Raw genomic sequence first — 26,426 nt, forward strand, 5'->3', positions numbered from 1 at the left:
ATTTTGTGTCATATATTTGTCTGTTTTGAGTGTCCTCGAACCAAACCCACGTGGCCATGACTCACCGCAGCACCGCCGAGTCTTATGACTAATATTTTCTACTTTTCACATGATTAAGGGCATTACAGACTCACTTCTGCTTTAGAATTCCATTACATACACAAAAAGATATTTACCAATAACATTGTCTGAAAGGGATTAGAACATCTTTATGTTTTCAATTAAAATGCTCAAGTTATGAAGAAAAAGTTAAAAACAAGGGAGAAAATATTACATTTATAACAAGTATGTCAAATGCCATTGATTTGAGAACTACATATTTAAAAGAAGGTCATTCAAGCGAAGCAAAACTGTTGCTAAACTAAGTCAAGATTCTCAGGCATTCCTGAATTTGAGTAACTACACAATATTTAACACAAACATGTGGTAAATCAGATTTTACTGTGACTGTGACTTTGAGTGTTGTTTAGGATAATAGTACTTAGATAATAGTACTTAGGTAACAGTACTCAGATAAGAGTACTTAAATAATAGTACTTAGGTAATAGTACTCAGATAAGAGTACTTAAATAATAGTACTTAGGTAACAGTACTCAGATAAGAGTACTTAAATAATAGTACTTAGATAATAGTACTTAGGTAATAGTACTCAGATAAGAGTACTTAAATAATAGTACTTAGGTAACAGTACTCAGATAAGAGTACTTAAATAATAGTACTTAGATAATAGTACTTAGGTAATAGTACTCAGATAAGAGTACTTAAATAATAGTACTTAGATAATAGTACTTAGGTAATAGTACTCAGATAAGAGTACTTAAATAATAGTACTTAGATAATAGTACTTAGGTAATAGTACTCAGATAAGAGTACTTAAATAATAGTACTTAGGTAATAGTACGCAGATAATAGTACTTAATAGTGACCATCGAATTTAAATTTGAACATTCATTTCTTGTATACAACCTTAAAATAGTGCTTCCAATACTTCCAATTGACGACTATGACAGTAACACACTTGAACTTGCAATACTCATTGTTTGACTGCCAACACCTGCTAATCCCGATCAAACATTAATGACAACTTTGACAAATAAAAAGTATGAGCTACAATTTAAGTCAATGTGACAGCGTAAGGAAGTCTTATTGGCTCAAGCCATTTCATTTCATTCCATGGAACATTCCATGGAATGAAATGTGACGAGTCTTTGTTCTTGCCTGGTTTTTTCTTATTATTATTATTATTCATGGTCATTTTGCCACAACTCGGTTGTGACAAAATGTTTGACCCCCTGAACATTGATGAATGTCAAACATGGGACATAGACGCGATCGGCTCGGCCCGAACTCCAATAAAATGGAGGTTGTGAGAACGCCCGTCGCCACAGTGCCGACTAGTTCAAAAAAGAAAAAACATGAAACTCTTAATCTTTGGCCTAGGCACATGACACTTGGGACAGTGATAGAGCTACCTTTGACCTCTGACCTTTGAGGAGTAAAACACACCTGGCATTCGGGCTCAAAACAACACTTTTTGCATCTAAAGGCATTGAAATTTAATAAATATTCAAAAGAATGTTGATCTCCGCGTAACACGCCCTCAAAAAAGGCTTAATTTCCTGTTTTTTCAAGGAAAAGTCACGCCTAATGGAATTGATCTATGGAGCTCATATTTCACTCACTAATCTTATCTTAATGTGTTTTTATGTCTGAGTGGAAATAATTAATACCCATGTAACAAATTTACTCTCTAGCGCATTGTGTGAAAAACTCAACATTGTCTGATTTGTTTGAAACTCATGGTTTATATTCTACTCAAGACGCCATGAGTTGCAGATATTGTGTATTTTTCACAATTGGCCAGCAGAGGCGCAATGAATGCCTTCACTTCCTCGTCCTCTTTTATTTTGATGGAACATTTCCTCTCGTGCCGCGGGCTTAGCATTAGCATTAGCGGTGGGTCTCTGTTGCTAGGTGACGGAGGTACAGGGAGGAGGGGGTTTAAAGAATAAAGTCTAAGAGAATGCAGTGTCAGGACAATCGCAATCAAAACACGGGCTATAAAGAATTTTTAACACCAAAGAAGAAGAAGAAGAAGAAGAGCTAGTCTCCGGTCTGGAGAGACGGGAGATGGCGGAGGAGAGTGGATCGGTGGTCGAAGACGTTCTGGACGGCGTGGAGGAGCAGCCTTTTCTGGCGGCACGTGCCCGGAAACGTAAAAAGTCCCTTAGCTCGTCCGAGGGTTCTGGGAATGAGCAGCAGGATGAGGCTGAAGCTATTGATGTCCGGGGTGAGAGCAGAGACTGTAAGGTGATCATAAAGCTTGCACAGGATAGTGCATCCTTTAAGGAGTGGAATTCAGTGGCATTGTCAAAAAGCCTAACTGTAGCTGTGGGAGTGATCAAGAGTGCGAGTGTCCTTAGAGATGGCTCGCTGCTGGTCGTGTGCAAGGACGCGGCTCAGCAACGGAAGGCGATTGGAACTAAACGTCTGGGTGGAAAGGACATTCTTGTGTCTGATGCTGAAAGAAACACGGTCAGAGGAGTTATCGTAGGTGTCCCTACGGCGACGTCTGTGGATGAAGTTAAGGAGAATTTGACTGGAGCTAAGGTGGTGGACGCTAGGCGGTTGAAGGTGACCCGGTCTGGGGTAAGATGTGACAGCTTGTCGGTAATGGTAACACTTGAAGGGAGGTGCCTGCCTAGTAAGGTGTTCATTGGGTTCATGTGCCATGACGTTAGGCCATATGTTCCACCGCCCCTGCGTTGCTTTAAGTGCCAGCGCTTTGGGCATATTGCAGCGGTCTGTAGAGGGAGGCAAAGATGTGGTAAATGTGCAGGAGATCATGAGTATGGGAAGTGTGACGTGGGAGCAAAACTGAAGTGCTGTAACTGTGGGGAAGAACATAGCTCTGCCTACGGGGGATGCAGGTTTAGCAAAAGAGCTGCTGAGGTGCATAAAATAAAGGTCTCTCAAGGTGTATCCTATGCAGATGCAGTCAAGAAAGTTTCAAGTAACGAGTTTAGAGTAAATACAGAGAGAGGAGCCAGCGCTGCTCCCAGCCAGGGCGAAATGAGAAAGGCCAGCGTGGCTCCCAAGAGGTGTGAAGGTTTCAAGAGTGGAGGTCCCAAGTGTGCAGGTTCCAGAATTAATGAGAATACCCTGGTTGTGGATAGAGAGGATTTTGTACTCTTTATGGTGGATGTTGTAAACTGTGCTGCTCAGACTCAAAGCAGAACTGAAAGGATCAGGATCATTGCTAAAGCTGCAGGGAGATTCCTTAGAACAAAGGAGCTTGATTGGGCAGATATAGAAAACAGGCTAAAGGCGCTAAATGGGAGTCGGAGTGATGGGGGTCTGCTTTTGGGGAGTCAGAGTGATCAGAGTGACGAGATGGGGGTGGGGGTGGTCTCCTGTCCTCGCCCAGTCTCGTAGACGCACGGCTACCAAGCAGCGACATCAGTGGAAATATTAAAGCCTATAGAATGAAGCCTAAAGAATAAAGCTGTACGATGGAAGCACCGAACGTCAAAGAAGGAGAGGAAGATGAAGAAGAGTCTCCCTGGAATAAAGCCGGTTGGTCTCTGAAACAACAACAACTATTCTAGTCACAAAGACATATCATGACCTCATGGGCTTTGTAACACCAAAGCAATGGAAGGAGTACTTTTACGGACTACGACAGTCTGAGGAGGAATAAAGTCTGGCGGTAATGCAACAATTGGATGCCAACCGCCATAAAACAACAACAACAACAACAACAACAACAAAACACGGTCGCGCGCGGGTGGCGAGAGCCATCATCGCCGATACTGCGGCTTTGATTTACTCTTGGTCTTGTCAAAACCTGTTCAAAAACAGGTCCTCTTAGAGGCAGTGCACTCACCAGCACTACAGGCATGGCCGAGGCGATGGTGGCCCGTGTTGACCCCCAGTCCTCCGGGCTCCCGTACTGACCCTTCTCCAGGAGGAAGCTCTCTCCACTGAAGCCCGGGGCCTCAAACACCACCCAGCTGCAAGAGAACATACAAGATTATTTCTTTAGAGTTTGAAGAAAAGAGGATAAATAGTTATGGGAATCAGGGTAAAAAAGAAACAAGAATAATCCCTGGTTTTGTTTTGCTGACTATCTCAAGCCTGACAACGGGCAGAAGGAAGGACAACTAAGTCATTAGGACAAAGCCTCTTACTTTGTAAATACTTTCACTGAAACCTCCCAACCCCTCAATATCTGTTGGGTGGGATTGATAGGCAGAAAGACCAATCAGAGAATGTTGAACATGTCTGCCATGGATCATTGTTGCTGTATTCAGTTTTATTTAAATGTTTTATAAGAAGTTTAACATCAGGACTGGTGTTGTGAATAAGCACTGGTACTGGCCTCACGTTACCTTGAAGCAAGGTAAATCCTGGTTTATTTGGGCAATCCATACTTAATCATTATGAGTTGCCATAGTAACAAGCACACAGGTATGAATCTGGTCAGGACCTGGTTAACTGACAATATTAATTCAGCTTTGTCTCCAATAATGTGTTAAATATCCAGTAAACCTCTGACTGACCATGAAGCTAGCATGAGAAGAGAGGGAGAATAAACTGGAAACATGTTACAAATCAAACCTTTGCAGTGCGCGGCTGCGATCATAAAAACATCACGATTGATGTCTCTTTTGAGCTCATTTTCAGTGGTTTGTTCCATTGATCCGGCCTCACCAGATTCACCGGGCACACGAACAAAGTGCAGTTTTATAAACCTCAGGCCAGACTCAGGCTTATATCTTTCATGGAATGGTTTAAGATGGAGATAAATTCAGTCCAGGATTTCAGGGAAACCCGGGACGTGGTAAGTGTTTTTCACAAGGACAAAACAAGCCGAGAAATCAACATTTGTTCAAATCGGTCGAGAGAAAAGCACAGACATTGTTTCCATCCACAAATGCATGTTTTTCTCAAAACTAAATAGTCCCTAAGTACGGCCATTGGTGTTGCCATGGTTTTTTAGGTTTGTTTGGACGCTTGCCCTTTGGCGTCCTGCCAAACCACAATGCTGCTCTGTGATTGGCCCAGTCTCTGAACCCCTGGTTCAGGTCCAATCACAGCGGGGGCCTGGCCAGATCAACTCACAAATATCGCCAGGATTAATCCTGCCGGCCAAGTTAAATCTATGTTAATTGTATGTGGCATATACAAATAATATATTTGAATGTTTTCAGTCTAAACTTTGTGGGAGGAAATATTGTTTAAGAACTCCAGATTCACATGTTTTTTTAAATTAAAGTATGAAGACTGACTCACTGACTAACATTGCACAATAACATAATGAATCTTCTCTCCTCTGCAGAGCCACACTGCCTTTCAGGGTCTTTACATGCAAAAGCACAGAACCCCACAACAGCAGCATGTTTAAATGTTTGAATCCTGGTCCAAGCTGCTGAAAACCTACGACGACCTTCCTTCGATCGTGTTCTATTCTGAGCAGGTAAAGTGCTTCATTTGCAGAGCTGGTTTACATTTACAAGAACAAAACTACAAAACAAGGCGTGGAGACTGATGTGCTGTGGCGTGATGTTTATTCTTCCCTATTTTTTTACATTTGACTCAAATACAAATGGCCCATAATGGCTTGTGTTATTGCCGCGCCTTGTTAATGTAATTTAATGTCTTTGATTGAACTATAGCGCAGGTTATACAGACATAGAAATATCTTTCATCGTTGATGTTTTCTGATAATTATCCACAGTATAGCTCTATATATAAGAATAGCATGAACTTTTCTCATGTCTACATTAAGTATAGACCATACAATACATCATTATGTACTTAAAGAGTGCGATTTGATGACTGTTTTCAATGAACCATTCAGCCCTTGTGCACATTCCTCTTTCAGGTTAAACTGTCAGAAGGAGCTTGCGCTGCGATTTGAGTTATTTCTGTAACTATATAAATCTTGTGCAGCGCAGGTGCAGTTTTTATATTTGTGCCATTTGCAGCGGAGCAGCAAACGGCATGTGACATGATTATTCTTTTTGTGTGTGTACAAAGTGATACATGTCAGATTCTGCAACAGGCCCAGATTTAAATAAATCCCTTCTCTCCACAATCAGCTTGCACAGAAAAGGGACAGAAAGAATCAGCCCTGCAGTTTCCAAGCAGAAGTCAGTGTTTCAATGTTTCTATAAATAAAATAAGTGTAAATACATTGTTCTTAGATTACTTCAGTCCTGCTTTAGTCCTGGTTTAGTCCTGGTTAAGACAAGCTTTAGTCCTGGTTTGAAGCCGCTTTAGTTCTGCTTTAGTCCTGCTTTAGCCCTACTTTAGCCCTGCTTTAGTCCTGGTTAAGACAAGCTTTAGTCCTGGTTTGAAGCCGCTTTAGTTCTGCTTTAGTCCTGCTTTAGCCCTACTTTAGCCCTGCTTTAGTCCTGGTTAAGACAAGCTTTAGTGCTGGTTTGAACCCGCTTTAGTTCTGCTTTAGTCCTCGTTTAGATCTGCTTTAGTCCTGGTTTAGACTTGCTTTAGTCATGGTTTAGACCTGCTTTAGTCCTGGTTTAGACCTGCTTTTGTCATGGTTTAGACTTGTTTTAGTTCTGCTTTAGACCTGCTTTAGTCCTGGTTTAGACCTGCTTTTGTCCTGGTTTAGACTTGTTTTAGTTCTGCTTTAGACCTGGTTTAGTCCTGGTTTAGTCCTGGTTTGGACCTGCTTTAGACCTGGTTTGGACCTGCTTTAGACCTGCTTTAGTCCTACTTTTTTAAAATTCTTTCATCTTTTTATGAAGATAAGTTTGCTATCTTAAGTTCGGGAACACACCCCTTTTTCACGTCCCTAACCCTAACCCCGGCCACACACTATGTCAGCTTCCAGCTCGCATACACCGGTGTTCGTGGCTTCGTGCCCCTCCCTCCCTCCTCTTCTAATTCTTCCGTTTTATCTTCCAGACCAGAGTATCAAGGCCCGGGAGCCTACAGCCCTCACCCACGTTTTCATTCTTCTCGTTGGTTAATAAACACTTTGGATTAAACCTAGGGGTGTGGTCCTCGCTACACACCTGTTTATGTACTTGTATGCATTTATAAAAATACTTAAAAACTTGGACGTTCTCCACTACTTTATCTATTACCACTAGAATGTCACAGTTGTGTTGTGAAAAGCATGTGGCTGACGGGAGTTTGGGCGTGGTACCAGACCTGTGTGTGTCGTCAGGATGTGTTTGGACCTGTCAGCGAGGCGGGGCTGATACAACACCCACCTGTAAAGGGAAACTATTCTGCAGAAAATATGTGCGAACGGACAAGAATGTGCGGAGTCTTAAAAGTTCATCCTTCACCGACATAACTCTCTCAAAATGTTCTGCGGTTTTGCACGCTTCAAAAAAAAGGTTGCACAATATGATACAATTGTGATATTAATTGTGATATTACGTTCAGCCATTTTGCTAAACACGACACAATTTTATTTTGTTTGTATTTGACTTAAAGGTGTACTATGTAACTTTACTTGTGGAGTGTCACTACCTGCTTGTCTCCATCATTGCTTTGCCTGGAATGTACAGTATAACGTTAAACATTGTGTGTATAGCTTGCATTTATTCAATAACAAGGGGTTTTAATTGCTCAAAAAAACCCTTTCTAACATGGAGATTCTTTTTTTTAGCAGACCCTATCAGTAAAGTTACACAGTGCACTTTAATATTATATCTGCTAGCAATAAAATTAAGAGAATACTAATTTAATGTTCTATACGGTCCTATTTACAGACTGAGTGCTTCTCTGATTGACAGCCTTGGATTCAAAGGAACGACACACATTGTAGATATGACACTTGTTACATAATTGAACCCCGTCATCCTCACATACTGATATGAAGTGTAGACTTTTGAGTTCGGTCAAAATGATTCATGCACAAAAATGTCGAAAACGATCATAATGTGTTGACTGATGTGGACTTGTGCGCGGACAAAGCGGCGAGCGTCGTGGTACTTACACTCCGCTGAGCACGTCCACGGACTGAGTCTTGAGTCCGTACCCGGTCTCGTCCATGTTTATCACGGGGACGGTGAGGTCGATGTTCAGCCCCAGAGCGCCGAAGTCTCCGTCGCTGAACATTTTCAGGTGAGGAGACATGAAATCCTGCAAGACAAACGGGCCAAAGAGTTTAGCGCAGTCTTTTCTTTCTCATTTCCAGGTTCTGGCGACGTCAGGGTGGCACAAGGTTCTCCCTCTCCTCCTGTGTGTGGGTCTGGGGCTCGACCGCTTTGTTTCAATTTCCAGGGCGGAGTTTAGAGCAGAGACAGAACCGATCACATAAACCCAGAAGTGACGCAAAAAACGCCACATGCTTAACCGGATATTACGTAGCCCATGTCAACAAGGCGTGTTCCGCGTTATCCGTCCCCGAACGCAGAAAATGTCTCCTGAATCGCGATGACGCCCTTCGTATAACCGCATCTAACGCACGTTCATCACGGCGAGTAGAGCGGACTTTCCTGATTGTTCAAACCGAAGCGAGAGCAGAAGTAAACACTCGGTCACGAGCCGGGTCACGAGCCGGGTCAGGAGCCGGGTCACGAGCCGGGTCACGAGCCGGGTCACGAGCCGGGTCACGAGCCGGGTCACGAGCCGGGTCATGAGCCGGGTCCGCCATCTTGAATGTTTTGAACGGGGGTGAAGAGCTACTTCCTTATCTCAGTGTGACGCGCTAAAGCCTTCGACTGGGATTGGACAGGTAAATGGATTACCGACGATTTCATTGGCTCTGACTTCGATTCCAGACCCTTACGCATTCGAACAGAATGTGGGCGGGGCTTCCTTAACAAACTGAGAGAACGTAATTGCCCTTGCCACAATAAATAATACTAAATAATAAAGGTGGATGAAGTGAAAAAATGACAAAAGTCAACTTATTTCAATTTGTATAATTTCCAAAAGGAGTAAAACTAAATCATGTTCAGGGTACAATATTAAGTGTTTTTATTGTCTTACATTGTCAATAACAACTTTTTTGTCTCTTTTGTCACATTCAAAGAAATTTCATTTTATTCATTTTTTTTTAAAGTACAAAACTATTCTCCTTAAAGTTTAAACTAACCACACGTCACTAATTACAAAGCACCTCACAACAACAACGCCACACCAGCCATCGTCGAGCAGAGAGCATCGATTTCCATATCTCTGAACATTGGAAAACATTAGCTCCAAAGGTCATAGCCAAAAATGCGCTTGACATTCCACTTTAAATAGCTCAGATCTGCTCTCACGTGAAAGCCGAGGAAACAATCTGACAAACGTGGACAAAACACACGTCCACAGCTGCATCTGAGACCGGCCTGGGGTGTTCAGAAAGAGCCGTGAAAGGTCAAGTATCAATCTCTATCTCTATCGCTTGTTTTGAAGGCTGTAACTGTTATAAAAAGCCACTTCTTAAATGTACATGACTGTTCAAATATTATTACTAACACATTTTGGCCTGTACTTGCTTGTAGATATGACACTTGTAGCTAATCTCCTTTTTTCAGCATTAGAGAACAGCAGCGCTCCCACACCAGCGCTATCAAATAAGGGAGTAAATTAAGAGATTACATTTGAATTATAAGAGTTAAACACCACTACAACAACTAAAGATTGGAGGAAAAGAGATGGGTCGGATTTCTATTATGGAATGTGCTGTTTAATTGTAGAAATGTAGATGTTTTGACCTGGTTTATGGTTAATATCTATGTAATACTGTCTGGGCATATTATTTGCTCATACTTCTGTAACTGATGTAAATAGAGTGTTTATTTTACCATTATTATTAGTATTATTTTGTCTTACGCTAGCTGTTTTTTATTTTATTTTATCTTTATTTTCCACCTCCATTCCTTATGAAGAAATGAGAGGTTTTGTCTATGGAGTTTTTGTTTAAAATAGTTTTGTTTATAAGAGTTCTTCTATTAAGAGTGCTTTTTAAACTTCCTATAAGTTATCTGTCCTTTTCCTCTGTATCTACTGCGTTGCAACAATGACATTTCCCCATGTGTGGACAATAAAGCAATATATGAATTACAAATGCATGATTGTGGTCAGTTCAAAAGGACTTTCACCCACATCATGAATATGGCAGGTGTTTTGCAAAACCAAGACTAAAGTGGATTTTCAGCTTGAATGTTTCTTTCAAAAAACACACACACATTTCCCGTAGAGTTACAGGTTCCTTCTGTCCATCTAAAAATATGATATCTTCTTCTGTACTAGTGTCGTGAACGTAGCACATTGAGTACTTACAGCCATGATGGGTCGCAGTGACAGGATCTCGGCTCCGCCCCAGTCCTCACAGCCCAGGTACTCCCCCTCCTCCAGAATGTACTGCTGCCCCTCGAAGCCGGGCTCGCTGTAGCCCAACCACCTGAGGAGGCACAAACAGGCAAAAATACTCACAAATCTGAGTGTGTTTACAAATCTTTGTCCTGAAATGTCGACACAGAACCCGTAAAATCCTGTGCCTTTGCGCCCTTAAGGCACTAAAAAGGTTTGGTCTCTTGTAACATTTGAAAAGAGTTCCAGTGGACAGAGGGCAGTGAGTTCAACAGGGTGGTGTAAACTCTTTTATTGCTTGTGTGAGGTATTTGAGGGAAAAAGCCAATCTTTGTGCCCAGACTCAGAGAGAAGCTGCACAACATGTGAGTCTCTGAGTGGCCTCGTCTCTCCACAGATCTGACCTGTGATTTAGTCTAATGAGGTGAATTTAATTTAAAAAAAAGCACTGAACCTTTGAAGATGAGTATATGTTAAAGGTGCACTACATCACTTTTCTGGTGAAGTGTTGCATTGACCTGTGTGCAGTGAGGCGCTGTTAAAGGTGGAATGGACAATTTTTTTGGCCCAAATCTGAGTCTCATTTCCTCGTGGCGATTAGTCCTGCCACGTATCAATCATAAAAACGCACCTACTGCTCACCTGCAGCCTCGTCCGGCTCGTCCCCATGAGAACAGCACGTTTCCCTGTGTCTAAGCGCATTGATATATCATAATATAGTTCCCTCAGTGTACGGGAAAAATGACACAATGAAGACAGAGAAAATCTTCGGGAGACGAGAGATGCGATGCGATTCGTTGTGCTAATAAACAAACGCACGTGTGTGTTGTATCACTTCCGCCTGAGTTCTCAAATCGCCGAAAAATCGTCCATTGCGCCTTTAAAATGAGAAAATGTAGGCCAAATATATAAGGCATTATTTTGCATTTATTAGAAATCGATTAGAGAATGATCAGAAAACTGGATCAAGAAGAATAAACAATGTTGACATCGGCATCTCTTCTTACACAGTACATATTACATATACATATTACATATACTCACAGTCCTCCCAGTATCTTGAGTGAGCCGACGCACTGCAGGGTGGTGTCTTCTCCCTCCTCCTCTTCTCCAAAAGAAAACACGTCAGTCTCAGTCTCTAAACTTGGACCTTCAAACCCAGCTCGCTCGAACACCACCGCCTGTGCAGAGAGAGGACACGTCAGAAAAACACACTCTTATTCCCAGAACATGTCTTTAACATGTACATATATTTTTCTTTTTCTAAATACCATTGACACAATACATACAAACAAATCCTGCAAGTACAAACTTAATGACCAGAACTAGTAACGTCTGTCTCTTTTTCTGGTTGACCGATATTGCCAGTCCATAAAAAAGGTGGTATAATTTTCACCAGATTGTTTGTTGGAAAAGGGTTCCATATAAATCATGTTGTGGTTAATCCATAATCAAGAATATAAAGAACTGATCACAATATTTGAATAATCGTGAGAATTAAATAATAATCATGGGAATTTTTGGAAGTGAAAAGCGTCATTTCAATCTCAACTCAAGAAAAATTAACCTGAAAATATATGTTTTTATCTGGTTGTTTATGTCATGTTAGTTCAGTTTGATTTACTGCACAGAGCTGGTCACATACATATACAGCAGGGGAATTAACCTAAATCAAGGATGTCACTGTTTGGTCATGGAGTCGTAAAATAGTTTATTCTCAGAATAATCGTAACATTAAGACTGAATATTGTGACAAACATGCAGCTAACGTTTAAATTAAATGACCACCTTCCTCAGTATTGAGTTTGAGAGAAAATAAGTAGTCTTTAAATCACAAAGAGGTTTTCATACACAGATGATCAGGGGAATATGGGGAACATAGTGTGTCAATATAATTACAGCGTTGGAGTGAGTCCCTGAAATGGCACAAAGTGATTGGATCTTTTTGTGTTGGAATAAAGAAAAGCAGATTATATTGTACATTCTCCTCCCAATAATAGAATGCAATGTATTTTGAAGTGACCTTGCAAACTCCTATGATCGGAGATGGATCAGTAGGACTGCTGGAGAGTTTCTCAACAAGAACATTTCACAAAACAGAATAAACAGAATTTACAGCCAATAACAGTCATTCTACAGAGTATAATTCACAGTGATGAGTTCTGAATCCTTCTCCTGTAATGAAACTTATGCTGAACCTTAGAGCTGAACCTTAGAGCTGAACCTAGAGCTTAACCTTAGAGATGAACCTTGGATCTGAACCTTGGATCTGAACCTTGGATCTGAACCTTGGATCTGAACCTTAAAGCTGAACCTTAAAGCTGAACCTTAAAGCTGAACCTTAAAGCTGAACCTTAGAGCTGAACCTTAGAGCTGAACCTTAGAGCTGAACCTTGGATCTGAACCTTAAAGCTGAACCTAGAGCTGAACCTTAGAGCTGAACCTTAGAGCTGAACCTAGAGCTGAACCTTAGAGATGAACCTTAGAGATGAACCTTAGAGCTGAACCTTAGAGCTGAACCTAGAGCTGCACCTTAGAGATGAACCTTAGAGATGAACCTTAGAGCTTAATCTTAGAGATGAACCTTAGAGCTGAACCTTAGAGCTGAACCTTAGAGCTAAACCTTAGAGCTGAACCTTAGAGCTAAATGAGTTCAGAGGTTCTAAGACTGTTGTTGTAGAATACATATATATAATGTCATCATAAGTTAGAGCTGATAGAAATGTTGCCTGGATCAACTGTTTTTTGCACTAAACTCAAATAGACTTTTTTATTTTTAAAGAAGAATGTCAATCCGGCAGTCATATCACCTTCAAGTGTGAGAATAGAGATGGTTTAAGTCACTAGAAGCTTCTTACCTTGATTTCATTGGGATTCTCCACTTTAAATCCTCCCTGAAAAATGCAAAGAGAACGATTCAGATCTGATGAGGTGAGGAAGTGGTTTCCATTGCTCTGACACAACACACGCACATTATACACTTTTATTCATATCCATGCACTTCTATTCATATTCATACACTTCTATTCACATCCATACACTTCTATTCATATTCATACACTTCTATTCACATCCATACACTTCTATTCACATCCATACACTTCTATTCATATTCATACACTTCTATTCACATCCATACACTTCTATTCACATCCATACACTTCTATTCATATTCATACACTTCTATTCATATCCATACACTTCTATTCATATTCATACACTTCTATTCACATCCATACACTTCTATTCACATCCATACACTTCTATTCATATTCATACACTTCTATTCACATCCATACACTTCTATTCATATTCATACACTTCTATTCACATCCATACACTTCTATTCACATCCATACACTTCTATTCATATCCATACACTTCTATTCACATCCATACACTTCTATTCATATTCATACACTTCTATTCATATCCATACACTTCTATTCATATTCATACACTTCTATTCACATCCATACACTTCTATTCACATCCATACACTTCTATTCATATTCATACACTTCTATTCACATCCATACACTTCTATTCACATCCATACACTTCTATTCATATTCATACACTTCTATTCACATCCATACACTTCTATTCACATCCATACACTTCTATTCATATTCATACACTTCTATTCACATCCATACACTTCTATTCATATTCATACACTTCTATTCATATTCATACACTTCTATTCATATCCATACACTTCTATTCATATTCAACACTTTTATTCATATTCATACACTTCTATTCATATCCATACACTTCTATTCACATCCATACACTTCTATTCACATCCATACACTTCTATTCATATTCATACACTTCTATTCATATCCATACACTTCTATTCATATTCATACACTTCTATTCACATCCATACACTTCTATTCATATTCATACACTTCTATTCATATCCATACACTTCTATTCATATTCATACACTTCTATTCATATTCATACACTTCTATTCATATTCATACACTTCTATTCACATCCATACACTTCTATTCATATTCATACACTTCTATTCATATTCATACACTTCTATTCACATCCATACACTTCTATTCATATCCATACACTTCTATTCATATCCATACACTTCTATTCATATTCATACACTTCTATTCATATTCATACACTTCTATTCATATTCATACACTTCTATTCATATTCATACACTTCTATTCATATTCATACACTTCTATTCATATCCATACACTTCTATTCATATTCATACACTTCTATTCATATCCATACACTTCTATTCATATCCATACAACTTTGTGTGTAAATCATATTATTATTTTGAAATATTTGACTTAGTCTGAAGTAAAATGTTGCGTACTCTTTCCTAAGAAGAGCTTTAGATGATCAGACCATGTTTGTATTTCTTATACTTACACACAGATAAACATGAATTTGTTTCCATTTTAATTTTTGGAGACCGCCAGAATTTGCAATAGTATTCCCTCTCTCAGATTGGCGATGGGTTAGAGTACGTGGTTAGAATACCTAAGATACATATGTCACTAAACGCTGAACGTAATCGAGTTAAATGCAGAAAGTCTTGATTGTACTTTTGGCGCTGGCACAAGCGATTTCATATTTAGAGAGAAAAACTATATCCAGAGATTGTGAATAACGACTCTTTTAGTGACTGACGACTACTCAAGCGCACAAGAGCAATAACACAAGAGCAATAACACAAGAGCAATAACACAAGAGCAATAACACAAGAGCAATAACACAAGAGCAATAACAAAATAACACAAGAGCAATAACACAAGAGCAATAACGCAATAACACAAGAGCAATAACACAATAACACAAGAGCAATAACACAAGAGCAATAACACAAGAGCAATAACACAATAACACAAGAACAATAACACAAAAGCAATAACACAAGAGCAATAACGCAATAACGCAATAACACAAGAGCAATAACACAATAACACAAGAGCAATAACACAAGAGCAAAAACACAAGAGCAATAACACAAGAGCAAAAACACAAGAGCAATAACACAAGAGCAATAACACAATGACACAAGAGCAATAACACAAGAGCAATAACACAAGAGCAATAACACAATAACACAAGAGCAATAACACAATAACACAAGAGCAATAACACAAGAGCAATAACACAATGACACAAGAGCAATAACACAATAACACAAGAGCAATAACACAAGAGCAATAACACAATGACACAAGAGCAATAACACAATAACACAAAAGCAATAACACAATAACACAAGAGCAATAACACAATAACACAAGAGCAATAACACAAGAGCAATAACACAATGACACAAGAGCAATAACACAATAACACAAGAGCAATAACACAAGAGCAATAACACAATGACACAAGAGCAATAACACAATAACACAAGAGCAATAACACAAGAGCAATAACACAATGACACAAGAGCAATAACACAATAACACAAAAGCAATAACACAATAACACAAGAGCAATAACACAAGAGCAATAACACAATGACACAAGAGCAATAACACAATAACACAAAAGCAATAACACAATAACACAAGAGCAATAACACAATAACACAAGAGCAATAACACAAGAGCAATAACACAATGACACAAGAGCAATAACACAATAACACAAGAGCAATAACACAAGAGCAATAACACAATGACACAAGAGCAATAACACAATAACACAAGAGCAATAACACAATAACACAAGAGCAATAACACAATAACACAAGAGCAATAACACAAGAGCAATAACACAATGACACAAGAGCAATAACACAATAACACAAGAGCAATAACACAAGAGCAATAACACAATGACACAAGAGCAATAACACAATAACACAAGAGCAATAACACAAGAGCAATAACACAATGACACAAGAGCAATAACACAATAACACAAGAGCAATAACACAAGAGCAAAAACACAAGAGCAATAACACAAGAGCAATAACACAATGACACAAGAGCAATAACACAAGAGCAATAACACAATAACACAAGAGCAATAACACAATAACACAAGAGCAATAACACAAGAGCAATAACACAATGACACAAGAGCAATAACACAATAACACAAGAGCAATAACACAAGAGCAATAACACAATGACACAAGAGCAATAACACAATAACACAAAAGCAATAACACAAGAGCAATAACACAAGAGCAATAAAACAATAACACAATAACACAAGAGCAATAACACAATAACAGAATAACACAAGAGCAATAACACAATAACACAAGAGCAATAACACAATAACACAAGAGCAATAACACAATAACAGAGGAAAACAATCACATGTTTCGCCATGTTAAGACGGTTAACAGACATTCAAATAAAAAAAGTCGATGTTTCTTAATCCGCCGCCTGTAATCGACACTGGCTGTGTTCACAAGCACACGGACCATAGCAACATTAGCAGCTAATGTTTAGAGGATTTCTAGGGTGGTCAGATGACTGAAATGTCATGTAAACAGATATGAGCGGATATGAGTAATCAGATTTGTTTCTGATCGATCACACATGTATGTTTTGACCAGCAAAATAATGCAAAAAGACTAATGTGGCAGAAACATAAATGACGGGGGAAATGTCATTGTACATTTGACTGACACGAGTCACTGAGTGTTTATGAAGATCAGATTTCTCTTTTGCTGTGAACACACATCAAAAAGCTGAACCAATTATTGGCCGATCTGATTATTCTTGTTATCCGACTTTTAATGGCCGTGTAAATGTGTCAATCACAATGACTCTCTCTCACACAGTCTTCCTGCCACAGGAACGGACAATTACTCAAATGTTGATACAGATTCATACCTCTGTCTGTAAAAGCACGTGGTTTCCAGAAATGTTGCAGTTTTTTGTGTGTAAATGGAAAGAATTCAAAGTCTTGTTTATCTCATGGAATTATGATGATACAGTCCACAGTCTAAATGCAATATGTTTACATTTTTAAAGAAGTCTATCGTCCTCTCCCTTCAGCACATCTCTAACCTTTTTACCTGTTTATCCGTTCAATAAACTTTGCATTTACCTTATTCGTGTGTTTTGTCTGTTTGAAATGAAATAGAGCTTCTCACCATCTTGAGTGGTCGCAGTGACCCCACAAAGGGCGAGGGGAACCCCCAGGCCTCGGGGAAAGGGTAAACTCCTGTCTCCAGCACAGCCAGCATGCCCTGGAGGTTCGGGTCACTGAACACCAGCCACCTGGAAGAACACAAAACTTATACTTCAGTATTTAGTCCACGAGAACACAATATTAAAGCTGCATTACAAAGTGAGAGGAGGAAGTCTGTATTTAAATGTTTTGAACTAGTTCTCATTGGTAATATTCACATGCAGGACTTTTCAGTCATAGCTTTAAAACAGTGAAATTAAATTAAGATAAGATAAGATATTCCTTTATTGTCCACACATGGGGAAATTTCATTGTTGCAACACAGGTAGATACAGAGGAAAAGGACAGATAACATATAGGAAGTTTAAAAAGCACTCTTAATAGATTTAATTAATGAATTAAAGCTGTGAAACAGGGGGCAAAGTGCAGTCAATCTAATAGACAGGACAGTGTTGTGTAAAATGGGGGTGAGAGTAGGGAGGACATTCAATGCAAAACAACCACGGAAATATCTTGTCTGACAAAAGCATCTCTAATGACCCTGCAGCAGAAGAACACAATGCAGCAGAATAGATTGAGAGCACTATACCACACAAAGACATCCCAATAGGCCGGGTATTTACATTTTCTACTTTTCGTTATGTATTCCATGACGTACATTCATTTCTACGGCTGATTAAGGCCCATTTATCTAATGGTGCCTCGACCACAGCACCAGCCCATCCATTATGCAACACAGCTCATTACAGCACCACACTGACCCTTAGAGCCCGCCACAGCACTGGGTTTTAATTATTTGTCAGGAGAATTTCTAATATATCAAAGACTTGATAAAGGTTTGGCCTCGTGACAATTGATGTGGTTCAGCAATAAAAACACAGCTGGAGTCGTGCTTTGTTTCATTAGACTTAATCTTCCAATAACTTGAGGAAGTGTTTAATCTCTGCTGCTGTTTCTCTACAAGCTGAAAAAGCACCCAGGGGCCATCTTTAGGGCCACAAATCGTTGCTATTGCTCTATTCATTTCTGTGCTGCACATGTCCAACCAGGAAGTAAATGTATACACTTCATAAACTTGGCAAAATATTAATATAATTATTATGGTGACTATGTTTTGGTGAATTGGTCGTATGCACTTGATCTGATCAAATAGATGAGAGAAGATACTGACAATAGCAAAGCTTTAAGATGTCACCTACAAACAGGAACATGAAACTTATGAATAGGTGTTAAATGCAGCCCAACACTGTAGTGAATAATCAGTTTAAAGATTTAATTTTAAAAAAAACAGCCAGACACAAACCCTTTGGCTCATCACTATTCACAACATGTGGACGTGTGCAGTATAAAATCTTTTTCAATTTATATAATAATTCATAATTAGATGCAAACAGCCTGCAGCAAACTGGTTTTACAATATGCTCCATTGTGTGTGGGGGGGAATCTAAACAATTCTAGAGGACTGAACAACTGCACAGACTTCAGCTAAATCTACAGACAAACTGACCAAATATAGGTGAGAAGTGGAAAGTGTTACTTAGAACATGTTTACACTGTTATATCTGGGTTTACCTCCGTCCCATGGGATCTACGGATGGAAACTAGCTTTGAGCTAAATCCGGTGTATTTACAGCATACACAGAGACAGCATGTCCTATTCAAATAGATACATAAAATAAAGATGTCTACTGCATTTGAATGAGAAACTGCAGAGAAAAACTTTATATTGATCGTCCTCAAACATTTTCACTTTTCAGTTTGCTCTCCCTGTGCAGCTGCAGGTCAGACGGTTCAATGTCAAACTTTGTTGTGAGTCAAATCTAAATTTCTCTCCGTTACTGTGGCTCTCTCCCTTGTGCTTTCCTCCTAATGTGTGCAACCTTCAACTGCAGGAAATGAACTCATCCAAAAGTGTCACATATAAAATGATGCACAACAAAGTCAGAACTCCAGGCGACCACTGCATTTCTGATACAATATCTCACATATCTCAGTATCTGCTCTTATACAGTTCTGATATAACTCCAGACGAAACAACTCAGGAAAGGCCCAAGTTTGACTTTTTTTCCCACATTACTATTGATTATTATCTGGGTATCAATATTTTCATGGCCGTAATAAGTCTTAAAAATGCCATATTTGATTTGATTAAAATAAATCAAAATAATCTAATTAATTTACAGTTAATTATTTTTGCAATAGTCAAACAAAGATATCAGTGGTCATGTTCTGAATTACCTGCACATACACCTGATCTAAACATTCATCTCAGGACCTCGTTCACACAAATCACATCCACTTTGGGACTAAATGGGGACTAAACCTAGACTAAAGCAGGATAAGTGTGATTGTTTCCTAAGCCCCTCGATGTAAAGTACATTAAAGATGGTTCTTACACTCCGGAGTGGACTTGTATGGACGCAGTGCTGAGGGGGATCCCAAAGGTGCCCGTCTCTATGGTGTCGTCATGGTAAGGAGTGACCCGGCCCCGCCCCTCCGGCTCTGTGAACAGGTCTATGTGGGGGAGGCTGTAGTCCTGGAGAAGACACATGAGCGGACAGGATAAATAACACAATAATAAGACATTAATTTAGTCCCTTCGTTATAATAACATATCCTTCAACAAACGAGATTACAATTTTAAACTATTTGAGTTCAATATTTATGTACATAAATATTATATACTACAAAAGAAAAATATATTGTGAGTTGTAGATGGATTCACGCATCTGTACCTCATTGATAGTAACTACAACTAATTATTCATTACAGCTCATGTTTTTAATATAATTCATTTAGGATGGATTTACTGGGATTATGTTTTTTATTCGTGCCATAAAGTGGTGTTCAATATTATAATTTAACAACAATATTTTCCATACTTATAATATCACACTCGTAACATTGTGTGTGTGGAAAGAGCAGGGCAGTGTGCAATGAAGAGAGACAAGGCACACATTTAAACAATGTAGCCCCAAAAAGTGTATTAAATCTGTAAATGTATTAAATTTAGTCTCAATTTGGAATGAATCAAATATTCAAAAAAGTAAACAGAAGTATTGCATGATCAAGTAAATTACACCTAATTATTTGTCTCTTTTTCTTCAGAGCGAGTGCTTATTCAGGCAGTAAAGACAGAAGAGCTCGCTGTGTTGAAGGAAACATGGAAGTCTGTCTAGAGATAGAAAGACTATAAGAATATGGTGATTAATGCCATACAATCTAGAGTTATGGCGGGGCTCTCTGGACCTTTAGATCAGCCTGTACAGATATAACCTACAGGCGGCTTACATCCACAGATACTTGTGAGAAATAGGCCGCACAGCTGCTTAGTGCACTTTGTGAAGAAAAGTGAAACGTCTCGACCCTCTGCTCTGACACTGGGGGATATACTCCGAGTTCAGTTCTGTGTTTGTTTTTTAAATATTAGATGTTTCTCTATAATCTTATCAGACTCGTGTGGGATGCTCATGGAGGCCGCTGTGGAGAGCGGAGGAGTGGAGCACATAATGACGAGCTCCACTGGCACAAGCCGCCTGGAGAAGCCTCAGTAAAAGGTTTAGTGACAGCAGCACAGACATTCATGAAAGACCTTTGTAACTCTTGGGTTTTTCCCCTGGCGTGCTGGAATATTTCAGAGTGGAGTGCATATTCTCCGTGTGTCGGTGCGTTCCTTGTGGGTATTTCAGTTTCTCCTTATCAAACTAAAACACACTCAATGTGGAGCAGTCATCTGGGCACACTCAACCAATTTCATTGTGCGTGTTTTATTATTATTACAAGGACATTTAGTTCTCTTCAGAGGCTTCATATCAGCTCAGGAATTGCAGCCATTCATTTAAAACATTCACAAATGCCCATTTATCCTGCAGCACTCATTATTTCAGGTCTTTATAGCTGAATTAACCTGATTAAGTAGAGTGACTGAGTAAACTTACACATCATAATTCTCTGGCCACTCCCATTACTAGAGATCAGGAAAAATTCAACCAAATTTTGACATTTCCTGTGTATTCCCCCCCCCCCAAAATGATGGTCCATATGTATGAGCGTTTAGCCTCCCAAGAAGGAGATCGTGGGTTCGATTCCTGGGCTAGGCCAACATCACATGATCTCTGCATGGAGTCTGCGTGTCGTCTCTTTGTCTGTGTTAATCCTGTGACGAGCTGGTCCAGGCTGTACCCGCCGAAGGCCCAAAGTCACTGGGATATGTGGATATGCCCAGTATTTACAGATATCTTAACTATAGCCCAGTTTCCATGATAAAACCTGACCAGTTAAGTTTATTGCATTAACTACACTCATATAGTAAATAATAAAGAACTGGAGCTTGACTTACATACACAGCCAGCCTTATGGAGCCGATCTGCACGGGCGTGGCACTGAGTCCCTGCGGCTCTAGTCCAGGGTCTAGACCGAGCTCTGGACCAGGCTGAGCCCACACGTTGGTCAGCTCCAGAGTGCCCTCCTCCAGAGCGATGGTGCGGCCTTGAAATCCAGGCTTCTCATACAGCACCCAACTGTGGACACACAAACATTAAAATACATAAACTTGTTTACATCACACACGTTACACATCAGTTATAAGTAGCCAGAAAATATGACAATGAATATTCAGACTGGACATACACATTGTTTATGATTGAAATAGAAAAAAGGAGCAGATAACTGGACTCGACTAACACTTAAATTCTGAAAATGAATGACTGTAATTGTATTTTTGTTCTTGTTGTAATCTTGTGTTTTGGTGGAGCAGTAAAAGCAAATAAATAAATAAATGATGTTGTCTCCATGGATATGTCCCTGCTTAGCCTGGAAAGTTCAGCGTTAAATTACGGAAGCAGCTCAGATGTTTATAACTTTGCAACTGAAGCAATGCAACTTACTTTATGTTGCATGTCACACTGTGGAACTTTCCAGGAGCGCATGTGTTTGAGAAACATGTTGTGCACATTTTATCCATTTCCAAAAAGCATTCACCTTTTAGAGAAGACTGACATCAACTGCTAAACTAACACAAGTATATTTATTTTGACATAAAACTTGTGTAACATTTATCTCTCTTCTGAAAGTCAAAGTAAGTTGAGTAGTGGATTGATACATTTGTCGCAGCAGATACGCCATCCACAAAAGCTTCCATGACACTTACAGGCGCAATAACAATCTGATCGTTATCTGATTTCTGGAAAACAAATTAAAAAAATTAAAAAATTAGAAAAAAAATCAAAATCAGTTTGACTTTGTTTTCAAAATGCCACTAATCGAGACTAACAAACTTAAAAAAAAGCACACAAATGAACAGACAAATGTGAGCAGGCGCATGTAAACACACACCAAAAATCATGACGGTATAATCTGATTTGTTCTGATTATCTGATTTTCACTGGGTTTACATGTGATTATTTTATCAATGTTAGAAATTGGTTGCTATTTTTTTTTTTTTTTTTAATGCTGCATCTCATGTCAAAGAATGAACTACGGCACATTTGAGTCTGACAGAAATGCCTCCCATCCCCATAGATACGTGTTTAATGGCGTCTTTCCATAGCAAATAGCAGCTTGTTATGTTTTGGCAGCAATTCTTACTTAATTAGCCTTATTGCAGCCAACTGTCAAAACGTTGTAGGAAACTTTCCATTTCAACACTAATGACTCGATTTTTATATAGAGACACTTTGGATGTCATTAAAACAGATATTATACATGTTACTGCTCTTGCTGTATTTGAACTATAATAATTACTATGGTAAAATTGCAGATTTGGCCGTGAAAATAATCATCCAAAATAAGAGATGTGTGTCTGTGTTATGCCTGTTTGATGTACAACAATGCTTTTGTAAAATAGCATGGTAGTAGGGTGGAAGTAAAATGCTAACTATGGTTAAGAAAGGTACATTTTATTGATCCTGGGCAATTAAGGGCAATTTCAGTGTTGCGGTCAGGAGAAAAAGGAAAAAAAACTACTGTGTCTAATTAATCCTAACCCTTGTTAATATTGTGTTGGTATGAACAACATATCCAAAGGGAACATATCCTACATCCATATACTGTGCCGTGAGGTAAAGTGCACCCAGTTAACTCTGTACTGACATTAAGGACACAAAACTCCAAATTAGTTTCAAACGGAGCTCAGAATGATGAGATGTTTGAGAGGAAATGTGTCACACTTAACTCATCAAATCAAAAACGAGAAAAAAACAGAAGCTGATAGTCATTGCATTTACTAATTCATTTTGAAAAGAGTTTTAATAACACACATGCATTTGACTGTTAAAACTTATTGCTATGGATTATAACTAATAAGGCCGCAGTTATTTTATTACTTGGTTTACGGATTTTTAAATTAAATATATTGAACAGGCGGATGAAATATAAATATCATTTCAATTTCAAAAGATTTTTTCCTCCGGGTTTGCCTAAAAAGCACCACGAGGAGCGTGTAACAGTAGATTTAACGTGTTTTGCATTAGTAGAACTGACGCTTCTAGGTGTGCACCCTTAGCAGACAGGGAAACGGGCGCTCGCGCTCTCTCCCCTGGGCCGCGCACTGGACGGCGCCGCTCCGTCACAACAATGCTTTCCAAAATAAAAGACTCCCGCAGGAGTTTGGCGAAAAATTGCTTCACGCGCTCTTATCTTTTGACTTAATATGGCTTTTTATATTTCATTTAATGCTATTTTGCGTTGTCGGCGGTACTTTATAAAAAAAAGAAATTATAATAATTGATTTTATTTATAGTGTAGAAATCAATAATCTAAGTGCGGCGGATCCGTAAACCAAGTAATAAAATAACCGCAGCCTAATAAGCTAAATAAATGTATTAGATTCATTTTAAAAGATCAGCTTTTCTGTACCAACAAAACCTGAGAACATTTGTGTTCCTTGCTCGGCTCCTTCAGATGCATTTAGTTGTTCTCCTTCGTGTGCCTTTCTATTGGAAATACCATACGGTTATTTCATGTTTTAACTTATTAAATCAGCCGTTGCATCCAGACAGTTACTCTTACATTTCCCAAAATATGTTTTACTCCGAGACTGCTTCTTAAAGAGTCACTATGTCGCTGTTCTGCTGGAGTTTATGCTACCCGTTCATCTCCAGGTCAGATCTGTGGAGAGGTGAGCCAGCAATAAAATGCATGCAAGATACGTTTAATGCTTTACTGTGGAACACGTCAGGCAAAGCAGTAACCTCTCACTGGAGACAAAGTGGAGGACACTTTTTTAAGAATAAATTATTATAGACTATTTTGGCTTCTCCGCCCACATCTGTGTTGAGCCACTATTGTCTGTTTCAATATTTGTGTAGCCAAACTAAATGTAAAATAAGATTATTCTTGATATGGCACATACTTAATTATACCATGCATTTGAGTGGCATTTTCTTTTTTTTTTTTAGCCTTCAGAGTTTTCACAGTCTGAAAATAGCCTTTTATCTCCGGTGTTGCAGCTCTGTGGGAAGAAATTCACAAACTCAAGGCTGTGTGCCTGAGACAGGAGTTCTGTCTGTTCTGGACGGCCCTATTTCCATTTTTCTATTTATTTCTATTTGTGCATTGCAATATTTGCTGTTTACTCTTGGTGCCTCGGAAAAATACCATGTTTTTTTAAAATATTGTTGACTTTCAGAAAATGGCAATTACCAGTTCTCTTAAACTCTAAAACAGTTTTGTTTAGCTGCGCATATGACTGAAAGGACTTTTTTCTTTGCACTCTTCTCTTTTGTTTGTGATTTTGTTAGTTTAGACAATCAGTTGGATTGATAATTTTTAATTTAGTTAATTTTATTGTATTTCTGTAATTTCTTTGTGATTTTAATGCATTTTTCCAAAGTGAAGCACTTTGAATTGCCTTGTGTATGAAAGGTGCTCTTCAAATAAACCTGCCTTGCCTTGCCTTGCCTCTTATATCAGTTGTTTTGGAGATCAGCAGCATTAGAATATACACTATAAAGTCCATTATAAAAAGACTACAGAAAAAAGAGCTGAGAAATACAGAGAACCAAGGTTGTTTTGTTATGGTATTTGATATTAGTGGTATTTTTACAGTTCATCCGTTTTTTCGCGACACTTGAACTTCGATCAAGACATTTTCGGGGATGTCTGAGAACATTTCTGATGAATTTCCATAATATCTTCAGAATAAGAATAGAACATATATAAAAGATCAACTTTGTCAGTATCACACTAACTCTGCAGTCTGATCGCTATGACCGATGATGTAATTATGTTCCAGTTTGCAATTTTTTTCTAAATAAAGATAAAAATGAATATAAAAAAAAAAACATTATATGAGTTTATGGTATCATAAAACTCCAGTCACACCAACATATCCTATTTCTCAGTATTTAGACCTTGGTACAGCACAGACCAGCATCCCTGCACAACAGGCAGGTGCAGAGGACAGCTGATTCCATCTTAAATAATGATTCCCACAGTGCGGCCTCTAGACAGAGGTCTCAGACTCCCACAGGGACATAAGATAAGATAAGATAAGATATTCCTTTATTGTCTCACATGGGGAAATTTCATTGGTGCAACGCAGGTAGATACAGAGGTAGATACAGAAGAACAGATCACTTATAGGAAGTCTGAAAAACACTTTCAGTAGAAGATCTCCTGTAAATAAATAAAAACTCCCATAGACAAATAAATAAATACCATTGCATGTGATCCCGACAGTAATTGCACATGAATATGTGTCACGACAGCACATAGATTGCAAATGAATTTCACAGTAATTGCACATATGACAAAATTGCACATCAGTATTAGGTTAGGTCAGTATTGCGAGTGTTCAGTACTAACAGTTTTTGTTATAAAGTCTGACAGCAGCAGGAAGGAAAGACCTACGGAACCTTTCCTTCACACATCGAGGGTGGATCAGTCTCTCACTGAAGCTGCTCTCCAGAGCGGAGAGAGTGTCCTGCAGGGGGTGACACTCATGGTCCAGCATAGATGTGAATCTAGCCAGGACC

At 38.9% G+C, this 26,426-nt stretch overlaps 1 protein-coding gene across 2 annotated transcripts in view; it reads right to left on the minus strand.

Annotated features, from left to right (window-relative positions):
- Nucleotides 1-26,426, minus strand: part of LOC140370936 (uncharacterized) — a 77,505-nt gene that overhangs the window by 26,009 nt on the left and 25,070 nt on the right. For both annotated transcript variants that reach the window (XM_072458320.1, XM_072458253.1), the window contains exons 9-16: nt 21,791-21,971; nt 19,848-19,987; nt 17,414-17,540; nt 13,146-13,181; nt 11,332-11,468; nt 10,258-10,378; nt 7,979-8,124; nt 3,887-4,013 (exon numbers count right to left, since the gene is read on the minus strand). In XM_072458320.1, the coding sequence (XP_072314421.1) occupies nt 3,887-4,013; nt 7,979-8,124; nt 10,258-10,378; nt 11,332-11,468; nt 13,146-13,181; nt 17,414-17,540; nt 19,848-19,987; nt 21,791-21,971 (1,015 nt within the window). The remainder of the gene's footprint in view (nt 1-3,886; nt 4,014-7,978; nt 8,125-10,257; nt 10,379-11,331; nt 11,469-13,145; nt 13,182-17,413; nt 17,541-19,847; nt 19,988-21,790; nt 21,972-26,426) is intronic.

This window comes from Eucyclogobius newberryi, unplaced genomic scaffold (genome assembly GCF_026437365.1).
Source record: "Eucyclogobius newberryi isolate DKJ021-1_F unplaced genomic scaffold, fEucNew1.0.hap1 SCAF_1, whole genome shotgun sequence".
Lineage (NCBI taxonomy): Eukaryota > Metazoa > Chordata > Actinopteri > Gobiiformes > Gobiidae > Eucyclogobius > Eucyclogobius newberryi.